At 36.8% G+C, this 21,232-nt stretch overlaps 4 protein-coding genes and 2 long non-coding RNA genes across 11 annotated transcripts; 3 read left to right on the forward strand and 3 right to left on the reverse strand.

Moving 5' to 3' along the window:
• Nucleotides 1–208: 208 nt before the first annotated feature.
• Nucleotides 209–2,478, forward strand: LOC138136264 (uncharacterized). 2 transcript variants are annotated; one of them, XR_011161229.1, is made up of 4 exons: nucleotides 209–385; nucleotides 444–580; nucleotides 632–2,207; nucleotides 2,260–2,478. XR_011161229.1 is itself a non-coding variant. In XM_069055365.1 (3 exons), the coding sequence occupies exons 1-3, from the start codon at nucleotides 329–331 to the stop codon at nucleotides 2,016–2,018; spliced, it is 1,581 nt and encodes a 526-aa protein (XP_068911466.1). In that variant the 5' UTR covers nucleotides 209–328; the 3' UTR covers nucleotides 2,019–2,478. The 2 variants fall into 2 exon arrangements, 1 of the variants encoding a protein (XP_068911466.1); XM_069055365.1 differs by having other exon boundaries at nucleotides 632–2,478.
• Nucleotides 2,479–3,162: 684 nt separating this feature from the next.
• Nucleotides 3,163–7,293, reverse strand: LOC138136266 (uncharacterized). Of its 2 annotated transcripts, XR_011161233.1 has the most exons (3): nucleotides 7,116–7,293; nucleotides 6,960–7,023; nucleotides 3,163–6,905 (listed from the first exon to the last, which is right to left on the reverse strand). It is a non-coding gene; the product is annotated as an uncharacterized lncRNA (long non-coding RNA). The 2 variants fall into 2 exon arrangements; XR_011161232.1 differs by lacking the exon at nucleotides 7,116–7,293 and having other exon boundaries at nucleotides 6,960–7,109.
• A 2,651-nt stretch (nucleotides 7,294–9,944) lies between these two features.
• Nucleotides 9,945–11,323, reverse strand: RpL15 (ribosomal protein L15). Of its 2 annotated transcripts, none has more exons than XM_069055763.1 (4): nucleotides 11,181–11,323; nucleotides 10,797–10,976; nucleotides 10,496–10,743; nucleotides 9,945–10,192 (listed from the first exon to the last, which is right to left on the reverse strand). In XM_069055763.1, exons 2-4 carry the CDS (start codon nucleotides 10,966–10,968, stop codon nucleotides 9,998–10,000), a joined length of 615 nt encoding a protein of 204 aa, XP_068911864.1. In that variant the 5' UTR covers nucleotides 10,969–10,976; nucleotides 11,181–11,323; the 3' UTR covers nucleotides 9,945–9,997. The 2 variants fall into 2 exon arrangements, with proteins under 2 accessions (XP_068911864.1, XP_068911865.1); XM_069055764.1 differs by having other exon boundaries at nucleotides 11,065–11,187.
• Nucleotides 11,324–11,492: 169 nt separating this feature from the next.
• Nucleotides 11,493–13,353, forward strand: LOC138136543 (juxtaposed with another zinc finger protein 1). 3 transcript variants are annotated; one of them, XM_069055760.1, is made up of 5 exons: nucleotides 11,493–11,509; nucleotides 11,603–11,689; nucleotides 11,747–11,932; nucleotides 11,978–12,434; nucleotides 12,480–13,353. In XM_069055760.1, exons 3-5 carry the CDS (start codon nucleotides 11,833–11,835, stop codon nucleotides 12,841–12,843), a joined length of 921 nt encoding a protein of 306 aa, XP_068911861.1. In that variant the 5' UTR covers nucleotides 11,493–11,509; nucleotides 11,603–11,689; nucleotides 11,747–11,832; the 3' UTR covers nucleotides 12,844–13,353. The 3 variants fall into 3 exon arrangements, with proteins under 3 accessions (XP_068911861.1, XP_068911860.1, XP_068911863.1); XM_069055762.1 differs by lacking the exon at nucleotides 11,493–11,509 and having other exon boundaries at nucleotides 11,523–11,689; nucleotides 11,978–12,257; nucleotides 12,309–12,434; XM_069055759.1 differs by lacking the exon at nucleotides 11,493–11,509 and having other exon boundaries at nucleotides 11,515–11,689.
• A 44-nt stretch (nucleotides 13,354–13,397) lies between these two features.
• On the forward strand, nucleotides 13,398–15,925 carry LOC138136542 (uncharacterized). Its single transcript, XM_069055758.1, has 5 exons — nucleotides 13,398–14,286; nucleotides 14,357–14,641; nucleotides 14,694–14,901; nucleotides 14,956–15,314; nucleotides 15,375–15,925. Exons 1-5 carry the CDS (start codon nucleotides 14,173–14,175, stop codon nucleotides 15,861–15,863), a joined length of 1,455 nt encoding a protein of 484 aa, XP_068911859.1. The 5' UTR covers nucleotides 13,398–14,172; the 3' UTR covers nucleotides 15,864–15,925.
• A 383-nt stretch (nucleotides 15,926–16,308) lies between these two features.
• On the reverse strand, nucleotides 16,309–17,199 carry LOC138136545 (uncharacterized). Its single transcript, XR_011161332.1, has 2 exons — nucleotides 16,895–17,199; nucleotides 16,309–16,845 (listed from the first exon to the last, which is right to left on the reverse strand). It is a non-coding gene; the product is annotated as an uncharacterized lncRNA (long non-coding RNA).
• Between the last annotated feature and the right edge of the window lie 4,033 nt (nucleotides 17,200–21,232).

The following is a 21,232-nucleotide window of genomic DNA, read 5'->3' on the forward strand; positions in this document are numbered from 1 at the left end:
TTTTGAATTACCACCCTAAAATTTTTTTGGAACCAGTGCGTAGTACAGGATTCAATTTTGCCGCCTTAGCACGATTACAGGTCTCCAATCAACTTTTTACCGACTCCCGGTAAAACTTTTTTTCGGCCACTATAGATGGCGCTGAAACTTGTTACCAGTTTTAACTGAGAGAGTGGCCAATCTATTCTCTTCTTTATCTAGGATCTCAGTCGGTGAAAGTGTGGCGAAGGGCAACGACCCCATCCATTTTGTTTACAATCTCCTTGTTCCGTGAGAATTTTCTTTTTAGGTTATCCAACAACAAAGACAGTTGAAACGCAAGATTAAGATGGGACAAGCGCCCCCACAGCGCATACCTCGACAGGACGTCGTCGTTCCCGACACGGTGCGACCCTAAACAGCGCGACCTAAATCTGTAAATGTCAACATAACCCAATTTTCAGCTCCCCCAAAAGCTAGTTTTCGCAGCGTCCCGTGGCAGAATGTCCATCCTCCAGGACCCGCAGCACTCGTCCGACTTATACACCGCTCGAGACAGCGCCGGTAACAACCTCCTGCAAGTAACAATCAAATACCGAAAGTACAACCTAACCTAACTTTCTCACTCAAGTGTTGACTCTCGAAATTTCAGAAAGCAAGCGTTCGATTACATCCTGTCGCTGGCGGACTTTCCCCTTGAGGCGCTCAACGACAGGCGCGAGACCGCGCTGGTCATGGCCCTGGCCACGTCAGCCGAAGAGCGCGGCTTTATCCACCGCGTGAAAAGGTACTTCGCTTGGGAGCTGATCAAGCGCGGCGCCAACGTGCACGCGCTGAACTCCGTCGGACACAGCCTCCTGCACAAGTCGATCGTGTACCGCGCGCACAAATCCGCACTCATCCTCATGCGGAGAGGCGTGGACGTGAACGCGAGAAACAGCGCCGGGGACACCCCGCTGCACCTGCTGGTCAAGTCGAGGTACAGCGGGCGGTCGCACGAGCAAGCCACCGGTCTGCTGTACCACGGCGCCAACCCCAAAACCCCGGACTCGCAGGGGCGCGAGGTCTTCGAGTGCGCCCTCTCAAGCGAGCCCGTGGTGCGCCGACTGGTGGAGCTGGTGTACGACTACACCTTCGACGAGCTCGAACAGTACGACCTTCGACTGGAGGGTCTCCTCCAGCTGGCGCTGATCGACTCGCCAGTCTTCGAACGGATCTTGCAGCTCGACGTGGAGGTCGTCGTCGACGAGGACCTCTTCGAGGATTACTTCAGGGACCTGTTCAGGATCAAGGAGAAGTATCTGCGCATTCTGATCGAACGGTTCGAGGATCTGGTCGTCGAGATTATAGAGGAGGGCAGCAACGAGTTTATTTTCGCGAAGGCCTTCCCCGTGAGGAACTCGCGATTGGTCGCGAACATCGACCTGCTGCTCGACAGCACCGTGGGGCACTTCCTCGTCGACTTCTTCAACAGCTTGAGATGCTGCACGTATTACGTCACCTGGTCTAGAGAGGTGAACGAGTCGCGAGCGGTGGAGATGCTTCTGAACATGCTGTCGTACGGGGTGAAAGTCCGTCCGAGCGATTTCCTCCTAGCCTACAACAAATTCGGCTACGGCGAGCTCTTCAAGCACTTGCTCATGATGGACGTGAACTTCAACCTGAGCTACGACAGTTTCATCGTCTCCATTTTGCCTGTCGTGATAAGCAACGTGACGTTGGACATCCACGAGATCATGGCGAAGAACGCTGCCAGCACCCGCGTCAAAATCGACGACTTATTCTACTACTTCGCCCACCCAAAAGTGAGAGCTTTCATGAGAGAGAAGGCGACGAAGGAGCCCCTTCTCGCGAAGATCGACAAGCTCCCGCGAGTGCCCCTCCTGAAGGAGTACGCCAGAGACGCCTTCCGCAAATTTTTCGTACAAAGGTTCGGAATAAAGGGGCCGAGACAGTTCTACACGCTTCTGAAGGTGCTGCCGATCGGTCGGCCCATCGAAGAGATTATTACTTTTGACAGGATGCTGTACCACGTGTAGATGGGACAGTACGGAACGGAACTGGAAACAAAACAGGAAACTTACACAAGTTAACAGAAATAGAAAAGACGAGAACAGTTAAATACGGACACAGATCGTTAGGACAGAAATGAACAAGTCAGCAAGAAACGGGCAAGGTCATACACAGTCAGGAACACGCTACGGAAATCATCGTTAGAATAGAATCGGGTAAGTATTTATGCGAAGGGTTCAAATGGGCAGTCGATATCAAATAGCACAGGTGCCTGGAAGTTGGGGTGAAGTTCGGAGAAGATTTCATAAACGAGGAATACGAATTTGTGCAATCCACAAACAAAGAATACAGTTGAAGCAAATTTATATACAAATACATATTTTATATCTTTATTTGATTATATTATGTTATGATATTTTTTATGTTTATATTATTGGAATTTTTATGTGGTTTTTATTTTTAATAAAATATTCATGGTGCAGTTTATTTGGTTGTTTTGAGCAACAAGTTTTGAGTTGATTGCTGAAGACTCTGCTGTTGTGATCGAATGAACGACCCCAAGATGAAATCGTACTTGTTACAGTCGATCTTAACAACCGACAGTTGGGGTGAGTACTATGGCGGCCAAAAAATTTTGGCCGTCACTTTCTTGACATTCAAGTAAAGTGCAAATAAACCTTTAGGAATTGTAACCCCACTTCCGATTCTTGTCATTTTGACAATCAATTTAAACTGTTTGAAGCTCAGATATTCCAAAAATCCGATATGAATGAACAAAATTAGAGCAATCGTACATAGATAACCAGAGGTAAACGTTCTGTGTAGTAGAAATGACAAAATAATTTTGAGTTTTGAAATTTACCACCCAAAAAATAACGTTTATAATCAAGACGGTAATCATGATGACAATAAAGTACGGATTACAATTTTTTTTTTTTGAATTGACAGACAATGACGGCCAAAATTTTTTGTCCGCCATAGTACCCTGGTGGTAGCGGTGACCAAGTCCACTACGTATATGACACTTTAAAAATGAAAAATTAGCGCCTCATTTTTAAAATCGTCAGTTAAAATGTAACATCCTCTGCACATGTAAGTGCATTTTACACTGTAGAAAATTAGGTGTACTCTATAATTTTGAAATTAATTGTACATGAAAAAAAAATGCAATTTATGCTGTTATAATGGTTTATTGATCATCTTTTTATAATTGATACAACGTGATCAACAATGACTGAGTCTGTTGGCAACGAAACAATTGAAAAGTATCTACTAGTATTTTTTGTCTCGTAATTGGCACTGGCCGGATTTTTTAACTTAAGACATTAATAGTTATTTATGCAACAAGTGAGTAAAGTAATACTTTTTTTTTACGGGAAGGAAAATTTGCCGCAGGAGCGCAGCGAGTGCGCAAATCCGCCGAGTAAAAAGAAGATACTTTACTAACGAGTTGCATACAATAGTAGTTTATTTGACAAGTTCTTGTGTAAATTGGAGTTTTTTGGCACGAGTGGGCCAGTTTAAAACGCAAGTGAAACGAGTGTTTTAAAGGCCCACGAGTGCCAAAAAAGCCCAATTGACACACGAACGAGTTGAATACAAGGTTTTTTTGTTCGGCGAGTCCCTTAAAGGCTCCAAATCGCTTAAAATCTTTAAAATTAGCTTGACGTTTCGTTTTGACAAGTGGTGACATTTATCAAAATCCGTTCACATAGGAGAAAATTCTCAAATTCTGACAATGTCGAACAAAAAATTTATTTGGCGCCCGTGAGTTTAGATAGGTACCTAATAATTTTTTCGACACTCAAAATTTGAAAATTTTCTCGTGTGTGAACCGTGGACCTTTAAAACGCTCGTTTTACTCGCGTTTTAAATTGGCCCACTCATGCCAAAAAAATCTATTATGAATGAAAACATTTTATAATTGCGTTAAATAATAATAATATACACACTACGGCACGCAAAATGCGTGCAAAAATGAACCGCTATGGCACTTTTTTTAACGCTTTTTGAGCCATTCAAAAATCACGTATTTTATGAACGCAAACGAAAAAACTTTTTTTGACGGACGTTAAAAAAAACATTTTTGGTGTATGAATGTACTGTCGCGAGCAAAAAATTCTGGTCGTCAATGTCATTTAAAAAATTGGTTAAATTGTCACAAATTAAAAAAATTCCCTGCCTGATTATGCCCATGTCAACAAAGTGTCAAAAAAATTGAGAAAAAAAAATGACAAGTAATGTCACAACATTATGATAGGTTATGATATTTACGACCGTTCTACAATGGGAGCATTTTCCATTGTGTCAAAGCCTGATTTTGACGACCAGTTTTTTTGCTCACGACAGTATGTACAAGAATTTTTCACATTTTACATTAAATTTTCCAATAATATTGGGTGTCCCAAAAAATCAATCTTCTTTTTTGTAGAACATATGGAGCTATTTGTTACACTAAATGTGGCAACATTTAAAAACATTCAATGTACAGTCGCGAGCAATAAATTTTGATCGTCAAGGTCATTCTTTGACGCAATCGAAAATGCTCCATTGTAAAACAGTCGTAAATATCATAACCTATCATCATGTTGTATGACATTGTCATTTTTTTCTCAATTTTTTGACACTTTGTTGATGTAAGCATAATCAGGCAGGGATATTTTTTAAATTTGTGACAATCTAACCAAATTTTGAAATGACATTGACGACCAAAATTTATTGCTCGCGACAGTACCTATCCCAATAGTCTGCAAATATTTCATTTTTGTTGTATACATGAAAATGAGAGAGAAAAATCAAAGCCATGTTGCCGTACCTTATTTGAGGTAAAACGAACATAAAACTACTATTTGGAAATGCTGGAAGTAATGAAGAAAATAATTGCAAACCTGATCACAATTGTTCAGAATTATTATACCTCTGGCTAGTAAAAGATACTTACATGTAGTCAAAATCTTTTTTTATATTTAAAATAAATGAAATCAAAGCTGCACCTCTTCAAATTTATGATTATGAGGTATACCTTTTTTTAAATTATTTTTCTCATTATTTTCTAAAGGCTGTATGACACGATGCTAAATTTTGTACTAAATTTGTTAGAAAGGATCTGACAAAGACAGACTATGATCCTGATCGTTCATTGGTCCTGTCGAGGGTCTCTCTCATTTTCTAACAAATTTTCTACAAAATTTAGCATCGTGTCAAACAAGCTTAACATGAGTTGACAAGACACTGCCCCATTGAGTTGTTCCGCGAATTTTGGGGCATCCAATATAAATATGTATCCCTTTATCTATCATCTACCTATCTGAACATTCTTAAGCTAATCTTAATTAATACATAACCCTTTGATAACTACAATTTTTTATTGCTTTACAGGAAGTTACATTTAAAACAGCCTACTTGGCAAGTGTATTTTTAAGTACAGGGTTATTCTAAATGATTGTAGTCGAAGTAGGCGTGAAAACTGAATGTAAAATTTATGGTTGCCGCTCCACATAAAAAAATCATCAAAATGATGTGTTAAATTGGGTGCAAAACAACTCATTATTTTAAAAATTGATTGCAGAACAACTCAGTATTTCTGGATTCAATCGTTAATTTAACAAAAATAAATAAAATCCTCATCACCGCACTTTTCACCTAAAAAATGACAGTGACAGCGACACAACTGACAGTTCACATGAAAGCGGCAAAAACGTAATAACATGGGCATGGCCTACTTCGACTACAATCATTTAGAATAACCCTGTATATGCACTGACTTTTTTTTGTTTCGTTTACATTTCATTTCATTAGAAGACATGTTTTGTTAACATGTGGGCTTTTAAAGTTTCTATATGTATAGATTTATATTCACATTTTTCACATTGAAACCATAGTCTTTTTTTGGAAGGTGGATGTTGTGCAAGTATGTGAGTTTTTAAAGGTCCTGTTTGTTTAGCTTTATATTCGCATTTACCACACTTAAACCATAGTGTTTCATCGACGGGCGTGTGTCGAAAAAATGTATGTTTTTTTAAATCTAACGCTCGTTTAGTTTTATATTCACATTCATCACATTTAAACCATTTTATTTTATCGACGGGCGTGTGTCGTACATATTGATGTTTTTTTAAATTTCCCTCTTGTTTAGTTTTATATTCACATTCATCACACTGAAACCATTCTATTTTATCGACGGGCGTGTGTCGTAAAAGTTTGTGTCTTCTTAAGTTTCCTTCTTGTTTAATTTTATATTCACATTCATCACACTGAAACCATTCTATTTCATCGATGGGCGTGTGTCTGTAAAGTTGATGTCTTTTTAAATTTCCCTCTTGTTTAGTTTTATATTCACATTTACCACACTTAAACCATAGTGTTTCATCGATGGGGGTGTGTTGTGCAAGTTTATGTCTTGTTAAATTACTGTTGAGTTTGGCTTTATATTCACATTCATCACACTTAAACCATTTTATTTCATCAGCGGGGGTGTGTTGTGCAAGTTTATGTCTTGTTAAATTTCCCTTTTGTCTACATTTGTATTCACACTGATCACACCTAAACCATTTTAATTTTGTTCGAGAGAGTTTCACTTTGTTGTGGGTAGCTAATTTGCCCATTGCGCTATTAACTTATTATAGATATTGTTCACTTTCTATTCTAAATCGACACTTAGCACATTAAATCTAGGTATTTTAAAAACACGTATCATGCAAAAAAACACGGAGAAATTGTAACTTGAACTCATTCTAACCTCACAGGTAAAAAGGGCGGTTAAAAACAGAGCCTCTTAGATCAAAAGAGACAGACTCTGTTATATCAGACGTTCAAATGAAATCCTGAGCTGGGGAGGCCTTGGAAACCATCAATTGTTTTGCTTTTTTAATGTGTAAATTGATTGTTGTAGTTAGAGCATGTTGACACCTAACCTAAAATTTATATACAAAAAACCTTTGTTTTTTTCTTTCTTTGTAATGTTTTACATTAAAAATAGAATAATTACTAAAGATTCCTATTCTCGAAGCAAATAACTAAGGGCACCCTTTGCTGAAAACAAACATGTTCAATTACACGTGCGCACGTGCCAATTAAACACAAATGACTGTCGTCATTCGTGTCAAGCGGGGGGAAATTCTAACTTTACACTGTTCCAAATGGTTTACGTTTTTCAACTCATACTCAGCCCAGATTTTCATTTGTACACATGATATAAGAAACTTTGTCTCTTTCGATCTAGGAGACCATGGGTAAAAGAGTAAAAGTTAAAAAAAAGCAAGGCTACTGCGCCAGTGACGTTGGTAATACTGTATTCTCTGGTAATACGTTTATGTTTAAATTTTTTACAATGGACCTTTACTCCTTTACTGCTTTACAAATAAGAATGTTCTTTGTCGCACAGTGACGTCACTGTGTAACAACAAAGATGGTGATATAGCGATTGGATACTGAAAAGAGTAAACAAAATGTAAATCTGTGCATACTGTGTGTGCATATTTTCCATCTCTTATAAATGTAAAGGTCCATTGGACGTAGACGTAAACAGGATTCATTATATTCAATCTAAATTTTTTAATAACAAAATAAAGATTTGGTAATCTTGCACGAGCCCACGAGCGGGATCTGATGTAAACATAGTGATCGGATCAGCCTGGTTGACACGCGTGGAGTTTTCTAAAGAAATAAGGTGCAATCAGATAAGGTACGGCGGCTATCTACATATTACTTTGAGAGTGTGAGATTTTTCGTATTTTTGCCAACTCAAGTTAATAAACGTCAAACAACTGTCACTATGAATCAAATTTTAACGCAAAAATGGTTTTTATTTCAGAACATAAAAGATTCATCATAATGGTAATGGTGTTTTTAATAACGGCAAATGGACATACAGTGCTGTTGCCTGTTTGGCCGAGTTTCGACAAAAAATTCGAAATTTTAAAACGTATATGCAACCAAAAATACTTCCGTGCATTCCAGATATTGTCGACGTGCGGTCACGATCTCAAAGCCTTTTTGATCTAAATAATTGTTGATACCTAGCACGGTATAATTGATAATGAAACTGTCATATACAGGGTGATTTTTAAAATTTCCAAAACGCTGTAGCACCTTTATTTATCGTCCAATTTCAATAAATAAAGTTTCAAATAAAATGGCTTCTAAAAGACTATAAATTGTCATATATGTAATTATATACAGGTGTCCCAAAAATGGCGTACTAACGGTGCACTACGGTGTAGAAGAGATTACCGTAAACGTCAGAAAAATGTTTAAAACATTCTATTGGACTTACTTGCTGATTTGGCGGTCTTTGAAAGTGGCACTTAACAGGTCAATTATTTAGAAATAAATGTATTAAATTGTCATGACAGCTTCTAAATTCTCTATTATGCAGGATTAGATATTGGCTCCAAATCGCTTAAAATCTTTAAAGTTAGCTTGACGTTTCGTTTTAACAAGTGGTGACATTTATCAAAATCCGTTCACATAGGAGAAAATTCTCAAATTCTGACAGTGTCGAACAAAAAATTAATTTAAGGCTGCATTCATTTGTTAAAAATATTCGCTGGGATCACTAGTGGAATATCCGCGAATATTGCACTAGAGCAATACTCAAAAAGTGAAAAATTAATAAATAATACAAAATTTCCAGGAAATCTCTATTTGTTATAGAAACGACACCGAATTCTGTTTTTCTATTGGCTATTTTTAAGTGTCGTGCGATTTTCGATATAAGTAGGTACAGTTTTAAAGTAATTTCAAATGACTAATGCCATAAAAGTGCTGTTGCAACTACGTGTTGCAAAGGCAAAGTGGTTTTTTGCTACTTGAGTCAACTTAATAGTTGAGGACGGTGAAAACTAGTCGAGAAATAATCACATGTTGAAATAATAGTATTTTTTATTTTTAAATCAAAGACAATATGGAAAAACTTTTTTATAGTTTTCCAATATTGTTATGAACTCGGAAACATTTGAATTATTTTTTAGGGTTTTCAGTTATATCTAATTTAAATTACTTTTGTATTTTTTTTGTGATTTGAAGAAATGTTAAAGGCTGTGTCTAATAAAAAAAAACTTATAATAGGATATATTTGATTGTTTTAATCCAAAAAAGTATGACGTAATTCGTCATGTCTTTTCTGTATCATCTTTGCGTATTTCCTGTATGTTTTCGTTACAAAGTAACACAGAGAAGACTCCAAAACAATTTTTTTTTGTTCCAAAATATTTAGTTGTTTTCCATGTATTAGGTGATTCAAAATGATTGTGGATAAGTATGGCAACTATGTACGAAAATTTATGTGGCAACTGTGTGGGTGGGGTAGAGTTGACAGTTGTAAATAATAATAATTAATTTCTCGGTAATAATATCACAAGAGAATGAGAATAAATTGAAAATAATTCGACAGATTTTCGAAAACTTGTTGCCAGGCAATAGACACGAGAGCCCGGAGGGCTAGAGTGGCTATTGCCAATTGGCAACAAGTTTGAGAAAGAATCTGGAGAATTATTTTCTATTTATTCTCACTCGAGGGGTATTCGTAGGATTATTTTTTCATGAGTACAAAATCAAAAATACCAAAAAAAATTATATTATCGCACTGAATCGTTCTTCGTTCATGTTCAGCAATTGATGACACTTACTGTCAAATTGAAAAATACGTTGTCACTAAAGAAAAATTAAAACAAAATACGAACTATAATTATTATTCTCACTTGGATAATGTACTTAGATTATTCTCACTATAATAATGATACGATTGGACAGATTTGAACATGTGATCAAAAATGCTGATGAACTATTGGAACTATATGAAAAAATAATCGCCAAAATTCTTACCGAGGCCACATTCAAAAAATTAAATTTCATAACTTTCCTTGCGCGTTACGTGTGTATCCAAACAGTGCATATCAGATTCTTTTTACTTGACGAGGATGTGGTGGTCTGGGTTTTACTGATTTGCAAAAATCTTTTCAGACTTTTTATTGTTATCAAAACAAAATGTATAAATTTACATAAATTATCGCTTTCTGCGCAACTGCAGAGAGTTCCTCCTGAGCCAAGCGGCCCTCCTGGAACCGCCCTTGGTTTGGGAATACCTGTGACCTTTACCGATTCCTCTAGAAGAACGTCCTGCAGATGTCTTTCCGCGCAATTCACGATGTTTGTGAACCGAGTTTACGATCCAGTTGGATTTAGGATCGCGACGAACAGCCTACAATGAAAAAGAAAACAAAAATAAACTCTCGTAACTTTGATAGTAGAATAATCAAGTTTTGTAAAGTATGTACTTCCAAATTCAGACATGTAATGGAACTGTCTCTTCACGTGAGTTAAGAGTGGTGCATGGTCCAATCATCATAATAAAAATAAAAAAAATTTTCGCGGAAAACAAAGAGGCTGTACAATCGAGCATGTGCAGGCTTGTCCCTTGCATACACAAGCGAAAACTAACCTCAAAATTTGTCCATTTAAAATCTTAATTATTACAACCTGGGGGTTGCAGTAAAGGACTCACCTTGTGAGACGGGTCGACTAATATAACTTCAAAATATTTATAAGAAGAGTCCTGGGCCACCCAGTATGAGTTCAGGACGCGAAGTCCTCCACAACGTCTTCCTACCCTCTCTTCAGCGATGGCTTGCAAGTTACGCACGGGCTTGAGCTCGTTAACTCCATGACTCTTAGGTTTGCCGTAGGTGGCCCCCTTGGGAACGGGACGCTTGCGGCCACCGCGACGCACACGAATACGGAATATAACAAAACCTAAAAATTATCACCTGAGCACACCACTTAAACAAACTGGTTCGCACTCGTACCTTGCTTGGCCCTGTATCCTAACCTGCGAGCTTTGTCGGGGCGAGAGGGTCTCGGTGCCCGATGCAGTTTCGTCAACTGGCGGTACTGCCACACTCTCACCCTCAACAAGAATCTCAGAACATCGCTCTGTTTCTTACGGTACAATTCTTGAATGTACTTGTAGGCCCCCATGTCCAAACCTGCAACACAAGTCGAACATTTGACATAACCTCAAAATTGATATAAACACACAAATATTGTTTTTTTGGAGTCGCAAGCAAAAAATACCTTCAAGGAATTAAACAACTAAAGGAAAGAGGGCTGTTTTGAGTGATTGGGAGATGATTTGGTGATAGATGATTAGAGAAATTTCGTATTTAAAAATTGGAAACAGACAAACATACCTACAAAGCAGACACAGACGGAAAAGGAAGTGGGGATAACAGAGATGGCAGTTGGTAGGGTGTTTATGCCGCGAAATTCGAAAGAGATTTGGAAAATGCTTGAAACTTTGTATTACCGCAAATTAATTAAGTTGTTACAAAGATGAGAATAAATATTTACTAGAGATATTATTATTTAAGGGTTCATCAAGTGTGGTGGACTTAAAATGTGAGAGTCACATCAACTTGCCTTAGTGATTTTGTGTGATACGTATTGGCAACGTATTGTTTTTAAGACATCTAATTGTGATTTAAAAGATATAATATAAATTGGAGGCAGCATTTATAAAGTATAGTGAATGTCGAATGCGCAATTAGAGTGATTTTGATTTTACGATGTCCATTTTTATTTAAAAAAAAATCTAATCGCGTACTTCGTTTAGGAGTCAGGTGTTAGTTGTCAATTTTGACAGTTAACCGCGGGTTAACCTCATCCTTCGCAAGTAGGCCCCAAGCTGAAAATCGGCAATGTTAGTATCGAATAAAATAGGTTTGCGCTTCCAAACGCTTCAATTTGTCCTGTTTAGGTCCTCTTCAGCGATTTTCGGTAGCAGTTGACCATCAAGTCAACTGACATTTTGACAGTTTCGTAAAATGAACAAAAAACCAAAAAATGGCCGTATTTTTGAAAAACACTTGTCAGTTTAACAACTGCCGTAAGAACTTCTACACCCTCAGAGACCTAATAATACACATCGAGAGCGACCACTTAGGTGAGCCCCCCTCTCGAATCGCCCTTCTTGACCCGCCACTTTCAGATTTCGATCCGCACAAAATCGAGCAACTAGAAGAGGACAAGCCGGACAGCGTGCCGATGAGCTATGTACTTAAATTCAGCGGGCCTGAGGACTCTCCGCCGCAATACTCGTGCAAAACGGAAGTCTCATATTTGAACGAAGCTGTGATAGAAGAACTGGAGGACGTGGTTCCCGCCGAGGTGGTGACCGCGTTCAACAACAATTATTTAGGTTGTGATTTCAAGGAGAAGAAGAAGACCGAACCAAGACTGCACAGGGAGGAGGTGTCACAAATATTCGGGCAAGCCTTTCAGTATGACCAAGTGGCAAATTTAGTTCTCTCCGGTTGTAGGAGTAACAAGCTGTTCACGCTCGACCACTCGCAGAAGAAGCCGTTCGCGTGCAACATGAAGGGCTGCGAGAAGCGCTACAAGAACGTGAACGGGATCAAGTACCACTACAAGAACCACCACAAAATGTGAGGTTAGGATCGGTTAAAAATCGTGTTTAATCGGTTTTGCAGGTTGATTCCGACGTTCAAGAAGTCGCTGTTGCGGCAGAAGCCGATGTTGCACTCGAAGAGCAAGATGGAGAGGCGCGACGTCCACGGGATTCCCCTGTACAGTTTCAAGCCTCCGATCCCGACCGACATCGTCTATCATAACGTGCACAGTCTGCACCAGTTGGAGGAGTGTGGGGCTCTCCCCAACGACTATTTTTACAAGTTGAACTCGTTGCCTACCTCTGATTTACACGTTTCTAATCAAGTGCCATTACCCAACAACATGAGCTTTAATTATTACAATATAGCCGAACTGAATGGTGATATTGAGGATTTTTCAGGGAAAAATTCCAACTATTTCATAACCAATTTTGATAAACTGTAATTCCTGTGATTTGTACCAAAGTTTAGGTGACGCTGGACGGCTCCAACTCTCTTTATTTCTAGTTAGGCCGTCCACTTGTCACGACTGATTAGTATTCTAGCTTGGTTTTATAAACCATTTTTGTGATAACTTCGAATTAGTATTAATTTGTTACGATTTAACGTCAAGACCTAATTTTTTGGCGATATTTTTCAATTTCACTGCTCAAGCTTGGTTGCCAAGAATTTAAACCTGAGCCAAACTTGGTTTCGCGGTCCTTCAAAAAATTAAGTACGTGGCTAAAAATAAGTATATTTTCGTAAACGAATTTTGATGCTTGTTAAGTGATATCTCTGGAATTTTTGTGATTATTTTTATTTTGAGCAATGAATGACGCAAATAATAATACGGCAAAAATATATTTTTTTCTAGAGCGACAATGTGATAATCTATCTTATCAATAAGGTTGGAGAATTTTTTTATGTTTCTGTTGTAACATTTCTATGCTGGCACATAAAAGAACGAATTTTGTTTGTTGACTATTTTATTGTCTGTTCCTTGTCCTAAGGTGATTATTAGGGCCCGGATTTTAGGCAAAATGGACTATTTTTATTTTTTAAGGCACATGTATGAAACTTGTCTATAAATGATTTCTGGCTTAATTAGAGTAATTAGAGCCATATTTGATTCTGCCTATTCGGCCTAAAATGCCCTTTAAATACCTATTTTACCTTTTAACTGCCTGAACATGCCTAAAATGACCAAAAATCAATTTCATTTTTGCGGTTTTTTCCCAATTTTCGAATTCTGGGAAGTTTACGGTATTGAAAATGTAAAAGTGGTACCTCAATAAAATTTACAATGCTTTATGATTTTAAAATTTAAGGAGATGTAATTACTGAAATGTACAAAGTGCAGTACAATACAGGAATTACTTTTTCGCTTTTACGGTTGGGACCATGATGTCAGCGGTAAATACTCCGACAATACCTAAGTACCACAAACCATTAGACTGGACTGGCATAAATTACAGAGTTTATCTGTTTGCCTCTGTTCGAAGGGGTGCAGGTATACGCGGTCTAATGTTTTCTGATACTTAGGTATTGTTAGAAGCTTTAACGTTTATAAAATGGTCCTTGCCATAAAAACGAAAATTAAAATCCCGAAGTGAAACAATAAGAGAAACCTTAAGGGTGTCATTTTCTAAAAATTTAAGAAATATAAAATTAACCATCTCCTCTGAAATTTGGTGGGAGACGTAAATATAAGCATTACAAATTTGTCATTTCTCGTTTACTTTATCTCCGTGCAGTGGTCGTGTTTCTTGTGAACCTGTTTAAAGTGAACATAATGCCGAAACAAAAAATTAGTTTACGCGAAAAAATATTACAGTGGACAAGCAAGAAAGATTTATATGAAATAAAATCAACCCGAGAAATGTTTTGTAAAGCTTGTGGTAAACTGGTAAGTTAAGCATAATTAAAAATATGTCATTTTATATTTTTTACTTATTTGAAAATTTTATTTTTTGTAGTTTATATGCGAAAAAAAATGTCACTTGCAACAGCATGAGCAAACGGCCATCCATAAAGAGAACATTATGACACCGCTTCGGCAAACGTTGCTGACACAGAACTTGGAGGAATCGGCAAATAGTACATTCAATATGGAACTTTGTAACGTCTTTTTAGCTGCCAATATACCATGGCACAAACTACAAAATCCTGCGTTTCAGAATTTTCTGACAAAATATTGTGGTAGAAAAATTCCGGATGAGTCTACTTTACGGAAAAATTATTTACCAAAATGCTACAAAGATGTATGAACATACTATCTTTTAATATTTAATTTAAAATTATTTTCACTTTTAGACTATTGACCGCATTCGGAATGAGCTGGATCCTTTTAACATATGGGTTTCAGTTGACGAAACAACAGATGCACTTGGGCGATATGTGGCGAATTGTCTGGTTGGGAAACTTTCAGAAGATGAACCTGGAAAATCTTATCTTTTGGCGTCTAAACAATTAGAAAGAACAAATCATGAGACAATAGCTAGATTCGTAAATCAATCTTTAGGTAAGGGTTTTTCACTTTTTTAAATTTATTTTGATTTAAAATTTCTATGCGTAGAAATCTTGTGGAGTACCAGAGTTGTTGCTGAAAAGTTTCTTTTGTTTGTAACGGATGGAGCACCATATATGATAAAATCTGGTAGACACCTTAAGGTGTTTTATCCAAAAATTGTGCATGTCACATGCTTAGCGCATGCTTTAAATCTAGTGGCTGAAAAAATTCGCTATCAATATGAAGATGTGGATAATTTAATTTCGAACGTGAAAAAAATTTTCGTTAAGGCACCTTTGAGAGTTGAAATGTACAAAGAAAAACTAAAAGAAATGCCACTGCCTCCACAGCCAATTTTAACACGATGGGGAACATGGCTTCAGGCTGCTATGTTTTACAGAGAACACTTTGATTCCATTAAAGAAGTAAGTATATAAAAGATAAGCAAATTAATTGATTGTTAAACTGTTTTTAACTACTCACAGGTTGTCATGTCCTTTGATGGAAGTTCTGCTGTTGCTATTCAAAAAGCACAGTCTATAATGAAGAAACCCGGAATAAAAAACCAATTAATTTATGTTCGCAGTAATTTTAAAATAATCTGCGAAAGTATTACTCAATTGGAAAAAAATGGGTTACCTTTAACCGATTCAATCAAAATTGTTGAAAACGTATTTACCTCCCTAAAAAAATCTCCAGGCCCTGTAGCAGCAGTAGCATTAAAAAAACTTGAAGATGTTACTGAAAAAAATCCTGGATACAAATTTCTTCTAGAATTGGCAAGAATTTTTAGAGGTGAAGATGTGCCGGAACATGACACCAAAATGGAAGAAATTTATTACAAATTTGCGCCCATTACCTCTTGCGAGGTAGAAAGAAGTTTTTCAAAATATAAGTCCATTTTGGTGGATAACCGACAATGTTTTAAAGTAGAAAATTTAGAGCAATATCTTGTATGCAATGTAAATACGTAACAATGTAAATAACTAACAAACTTGTAGTATTGTATATTAATTAATAAAAAATAATTAGTAAATATCTTGTTGTGTGTACCTACTTAAAACTTTAAAAACACATTTTTTAATTTAATTAACCACAACTTTAAGGACCTAGTATGGCTTATTTTCAGTTTTTAAGGGACTATTTGCAGTAGTTTAAGGGACTATTTTAGGCACCTATTTCCGACTTTTTAATTGCCTAAAATCCGGGCCCTAGTGATTATTAGACATACTGTTACGTTATAAATTACCCTCCCGAAACTGGGCAACCCTGTTACCGGTTATAAATCCGGAATGTTCAGGGGAATAACGAACAGGTCGTGGGCTTCGACTCGGTTTACAATGCGAACCACGAGTATCGTCGACTGAGGCTGAAAAATGGTGAGAACTGTCTGGAGTACGGGAAATGATACACAACAAATTCGTGGAGAATGGTTTTTATTTACAGACTGTCACGTGAAATTGTTGTTACAAGACAAGATTACGATAATATGAAATGAAACCTAGAAATGTACCTACAATTCTTATCTAGCACAACTTAACGAAATGATACAATCTACAAAAAGAAAACTAACACAATGCTGTCTAATTTTCTTCTATTTTACCCCGAACAAAATATAACTAATTATCCCACGAGCTTCCCTGTTTGACGTGAATCCAACGAGCCAATCTTCCGACACCGTTGACAGCAAGTCGCGAAATTATAAGGGGGTGGAAGGCCGACCCTTTTTCGGAAGCTAGAACGATTACACCGCCCTCCAGTGAGGGTAGGATGTCGGGCTCTTCTTCCTTCACTTCAGCGAGTTCCGGATTTACTGGCGGTCGACAACTGGAGTCGTTGAACTTTATCAGCCCGATGAAAAAACGTCGCAAGAAATTGTGGTGCTCGCCGCTAGCTCGATGCTGACGAGGTCACTCCCAGCTGATACGGTGAAGCCGTGTATAAAAAGTGTCTGCCCTTGACGAAAAATTAAAATTTGATTCAAAAATGGATTATATACAACTACCAATGAGACAGTGCTTGATCCGCTTGGCGATTTGGGGCGGTGGTACTTGGACGAATCCAACGACCCTCGTGAACTTCACTACGACGCCTCGTCAGCCCTGCAAATTCACTGGATCACTGTCCCCTTGACTCTCCCAGGCACTAACACTGCGAATAGCCGTGAACCTCCACCTTTTGTCCCTGGTTCCCCCATTTATAGTCTTCGCCCCCTCTCTACGTAGATTTTTCGGCGGAAGCCCGTGTACGTTTTTGTCGCGATGGCTTCTAGAACATTCTAGAGAAATTGCCGCGATTTAAATCGTAACAATACCCATAAATAAAAACCGGAATTTTTATTGTTCAACGAATGCAAAACAATTCAATTCAATTTACACTTGACTCACTCATATTTTTTCATTATTTTTATGTACAGTCGCGAGCAATAAATTTTGGTCGTCAAGGTCATTCTTTGACGCAGTCGAAAATGCTCCATTGTAAAACAGTCGTAAATGTCATAACCTAACATCATGTTGTATGACATTAATTGTCATTTTGTTCTCATTTTTTTGACACTTTGTTGACATGGGCATAATCAGGCAGGGAAATTTTTTTAAATTTGTGACAATGTAACCAAATTTTGAAATGACATGGACAACCAAAATTTATTGCTCGCGACAGTACTTACCTAATATATCCAAGATTATTTCCCACGTATGTACAGTCGTTGACCAAAATAAAATGGGACAAAGTAAATTTCGATTCTGTAATTCGATATTTTTGCAAAATCCATCTCTTAGGAAACAAAAGTGTCAAAAATTAAAAAAAAAATCTGATAAATATCATCATTCGACGATATTAATCACTTAATCAGTATTAGATAATTATAATGCCGAACTTATCGCCAGCACAGAAAGCGGTAATCACCGCAAGATTAAGGGATGGGGTATCAGTACGTGCAATTGCTGCCGAATTAAACATAAATAAAAATACAGTGCTAAAAACACAACCTAACTTTTTGTAGATCAATCGTCAAGTTAAATCAAGTTGTAATCTGAGACACATACGTCCCAATTACACTACACAAATCTTTGAATTGTGAAACTGTCTAAGGTAACACTTTGTTCTATTTTATTTTGGTGAATGACTGTACATACATCAAACGTGTGTGTTCAGCCAATCAGAGCGCTTGCTTTCATCCAATCAAAAATGTTTATCGCGATAAAAACGTCCCACTACTCTGTCATCTGTCGAAAGTAATTAAAATTGCATATTACTCCCGTAAGATTCTCAAATTGTTTTTAATACTTAATTGTGTTTTTAATAATTGTATTATAAATAAATAATTAACGTTAAAGTTTGTATTCTGGAATTAATCTTACCAAAAATAACACGACATAATTTTTTATATCTGATAAATTTCCCAATTTTCACTTTAGCTATTTGTGCAATAAGTTAGGAAATTCAATTTTTTTCCGTATTAGGCATGGGATTTTTGATCGGGACGATAGTCAAGGATTCCGCCCTAGTAGGAAATTTTTCACTTTTCCTAACTCAAATTAGTATTACTTAGAATGTTAAAGTTTTCCAAACTCCAGTAGAAAAAAAACATTTTTGCTTTAGACAATTTTATTCCATGACATTTGGGCATTTTTATTCAAAGGTTAAATTCTCGAGCTAAAGCTCTCGGGCTTAACCAATAAAAATGCTCAAATTCAACTCGTAAAATTGTCTAAGCAAAAAGTTTTCGTAAAATTGAAAAATGTATCCGATAAAAAATTAGATCTTGTTATTATAAAGGGTTATTCTAAATGATTGTAGTCGAAGTAGGGGTGAAAACTGAATGTAAAATTTATGGTTTGTTGGATTAGAAAACAACTCAATGGAGTCAATCGTTAATTTAACAAGAATAAATAAAAATCTCATCACCGCATTTTTCACCTAAAAAATGACAGTGACAGCGACAAAACTGACAGTTCACATGAAAGCGGCAAAAATGTAATAACATGGGCATGGCCTACTTCGACAACAATCATTTAGATTAGAATAACCCTGTACACAGCCATCTCTACTTACAAGCCGTGAAGTTAGAAATCTGGCAACGTCGCGTGTGGGTCTATTCCTTCATCAGTCTACGTTTGTTAGATAGTGTTTTTGTGAGTTTGAATCAAAAACAGTGAGATAAATTGGTGCTGAAGAAGTATTTAACAATTCTTGAGCAAAAAGAATCATCAAAAAGTACGATTATTAACCACATTAGCAATTAAAAGTATAAAATCAGATAACCTTTATGTTGATTTTAGTGTTGTATGCGAATGTGGAACACCATGTGAAAAAATATACGTCCTTGTGGCATTAATTATGAGCAATATAGTGTTAAATAATTATAGTAAAAATAAAAAGAATGCTTGTCAACATGAAAAACGTAGTACAAAGAAAAAACTTACCACTTTGAATAATTAGCGAATATGTACAGTCGATGGACAAATAAAACTGGGACAAAAATGACAATCACATAAGTTAAAATTTACAAATTTGCATCGTTTAATTACGGCTTTATTACAAATAGGTTAACTTTGGTATGACATATTATATAGACACTGACAAATATATTGACTATTCAATGGTCTGATTTACGTAGATTCAATTTTAAGTGTCCCAGTTTTATTTGTCCACCGACCGTACTAAGTATTAAAATCGTTGAAATCTTATAATGTTTTTTTGTTCGACACTGTCAGAATTTGAGAATTTTCTCTTGTGTGAACGGATTTTGTTAAATGTCACAACTTGTCAAAACGAAACGTCAAGCTAATTTTACAGATTTTAAGCGAATTTTGAGCCTTTAAGAGGCTAGTCGAACAAAAAAACGTTGTATTCAACTCGTTCGTGTGTAAATGTGGCCTTTTTTGGCACTCGTGGCCCTTTAAAACGCGTTTCACTCGCGTTTTAAACTGGCCCACTCATGCCAAAAAAGGTCCAATTTACACGCAAACTCGTTAAATAAACTACTACTTTTATACGTTTCCCTTTTATCCATCCTTTATTCATTACATTACTATATGAAATTTAAAAAAATTACCTACCAAAAAACGAATTAACTAGATAAGGCGCTTTGAGCGGCCTGGCGCGTAGACCCACTTGAAGGCGACTAAGCGGTGTTGCCAATTTTAACTTCACGGCTTGTAAGTAGAGATGGCTGTGCCCTGTACCTTCGATAATAATTTGCTTTGATGAAATTCTTTTGTAGAACTAAACTATCTGTAAAACTGAATGATCCTATTATTGATGTGGGAACATAATTGTAGCGGGTGTTCATTTAATATTCTGGTAGCATTACCAATGGAAATATTTTGTTTTTGTTAAGGCATGTCGTCGTTTGAACTTCCGGTTAGTAAAATTAGAGTAGAACTGTCATATTTTGACATTTGCGTTCAGTGTTCAGAGAGGTTTGTACTGTTTGCTGATGTTCACGTTAGAGCAGAAAACGTTTTTTATTGAAAGTTATTTTCGCAATGGTTTAAAAGTGAATGGTTCATGGATCTACTCCGTGCAAAACTGCTTAGAAGAGTTTATCGCCGAATTTCCCAAAAAATATATATTTTTTTTAAATGTTATTGTTGACCGGAAAACCTTCGAAGACAACTTGAGCCGGTGTGTAAAGTTGTTTCGTGAAACTGGAGGCGTTTACCGCAGAAAAATCACAGGTCGCACTGTTGCAGTTTTTGAAACTCTCAAAGGTGCTCTCAACCATAGATATCCAAAAATTCCTTTCCTATCATAGCAACGAAAAAAAAAACTTTTTAAAATAAATGTAAATTGTGACAGTTGTCAAATTATTTTACCGCAGATGAATATTGTACTATAATCTGTTTCAAAATCAAAAATCCACCAACAGTGCATTCCACCTCGAAAATACAACCGACAACGTCGCCTACTTTTGTTTTTGGTGTGTCTGCAAGTGTCAGAAAAAAGTGGGGTTATGAGAGAAAACTGTTGGACAGTCGTTTTGGTCGTAGTTCATCGTGTTTTTTATTCTCATTTTATTATTTCACTCAAAAAGTATAATATGGTAGCTAAAACCTTTTTGTACATAATAATTATTTTGTGTTTCGTAAATAAACTAAACAGTTCAATATCAAATTTTGGCGGGAGGTTGAGCCAAACCAAAAAAATTAAACTTTTTCTAGGGATTTCTTTTTTTCTGCCAACATAATTCAACAGGTGGTGGATTTTTGATTTTGAAACAGATTATATGTACTATTGGGGACAAAATACGGTGCGATCAATTAAAAAATAAATTGAGTCGGCGTGTTACCTATGGCAACACATGCTATAGCATAGGCTCCAAAGCAAACTCGATTTA

The sequence above is a fragment of the Tenebrio molitor genome, chromosome 8 (assembly GCF_963966145.1).
Source record: "Tenebrio molitor chromosome 8, icTenMoli1.1, whole genome shotgun sequence".
Classification (NCBI taxonomy): domain Eukaryota; kingdom Metazoa; phylum Arthropoda; class Insecta; order Coleoptera; family Tenebrionidae; genus Tenebrio; species Tenebrio molitor.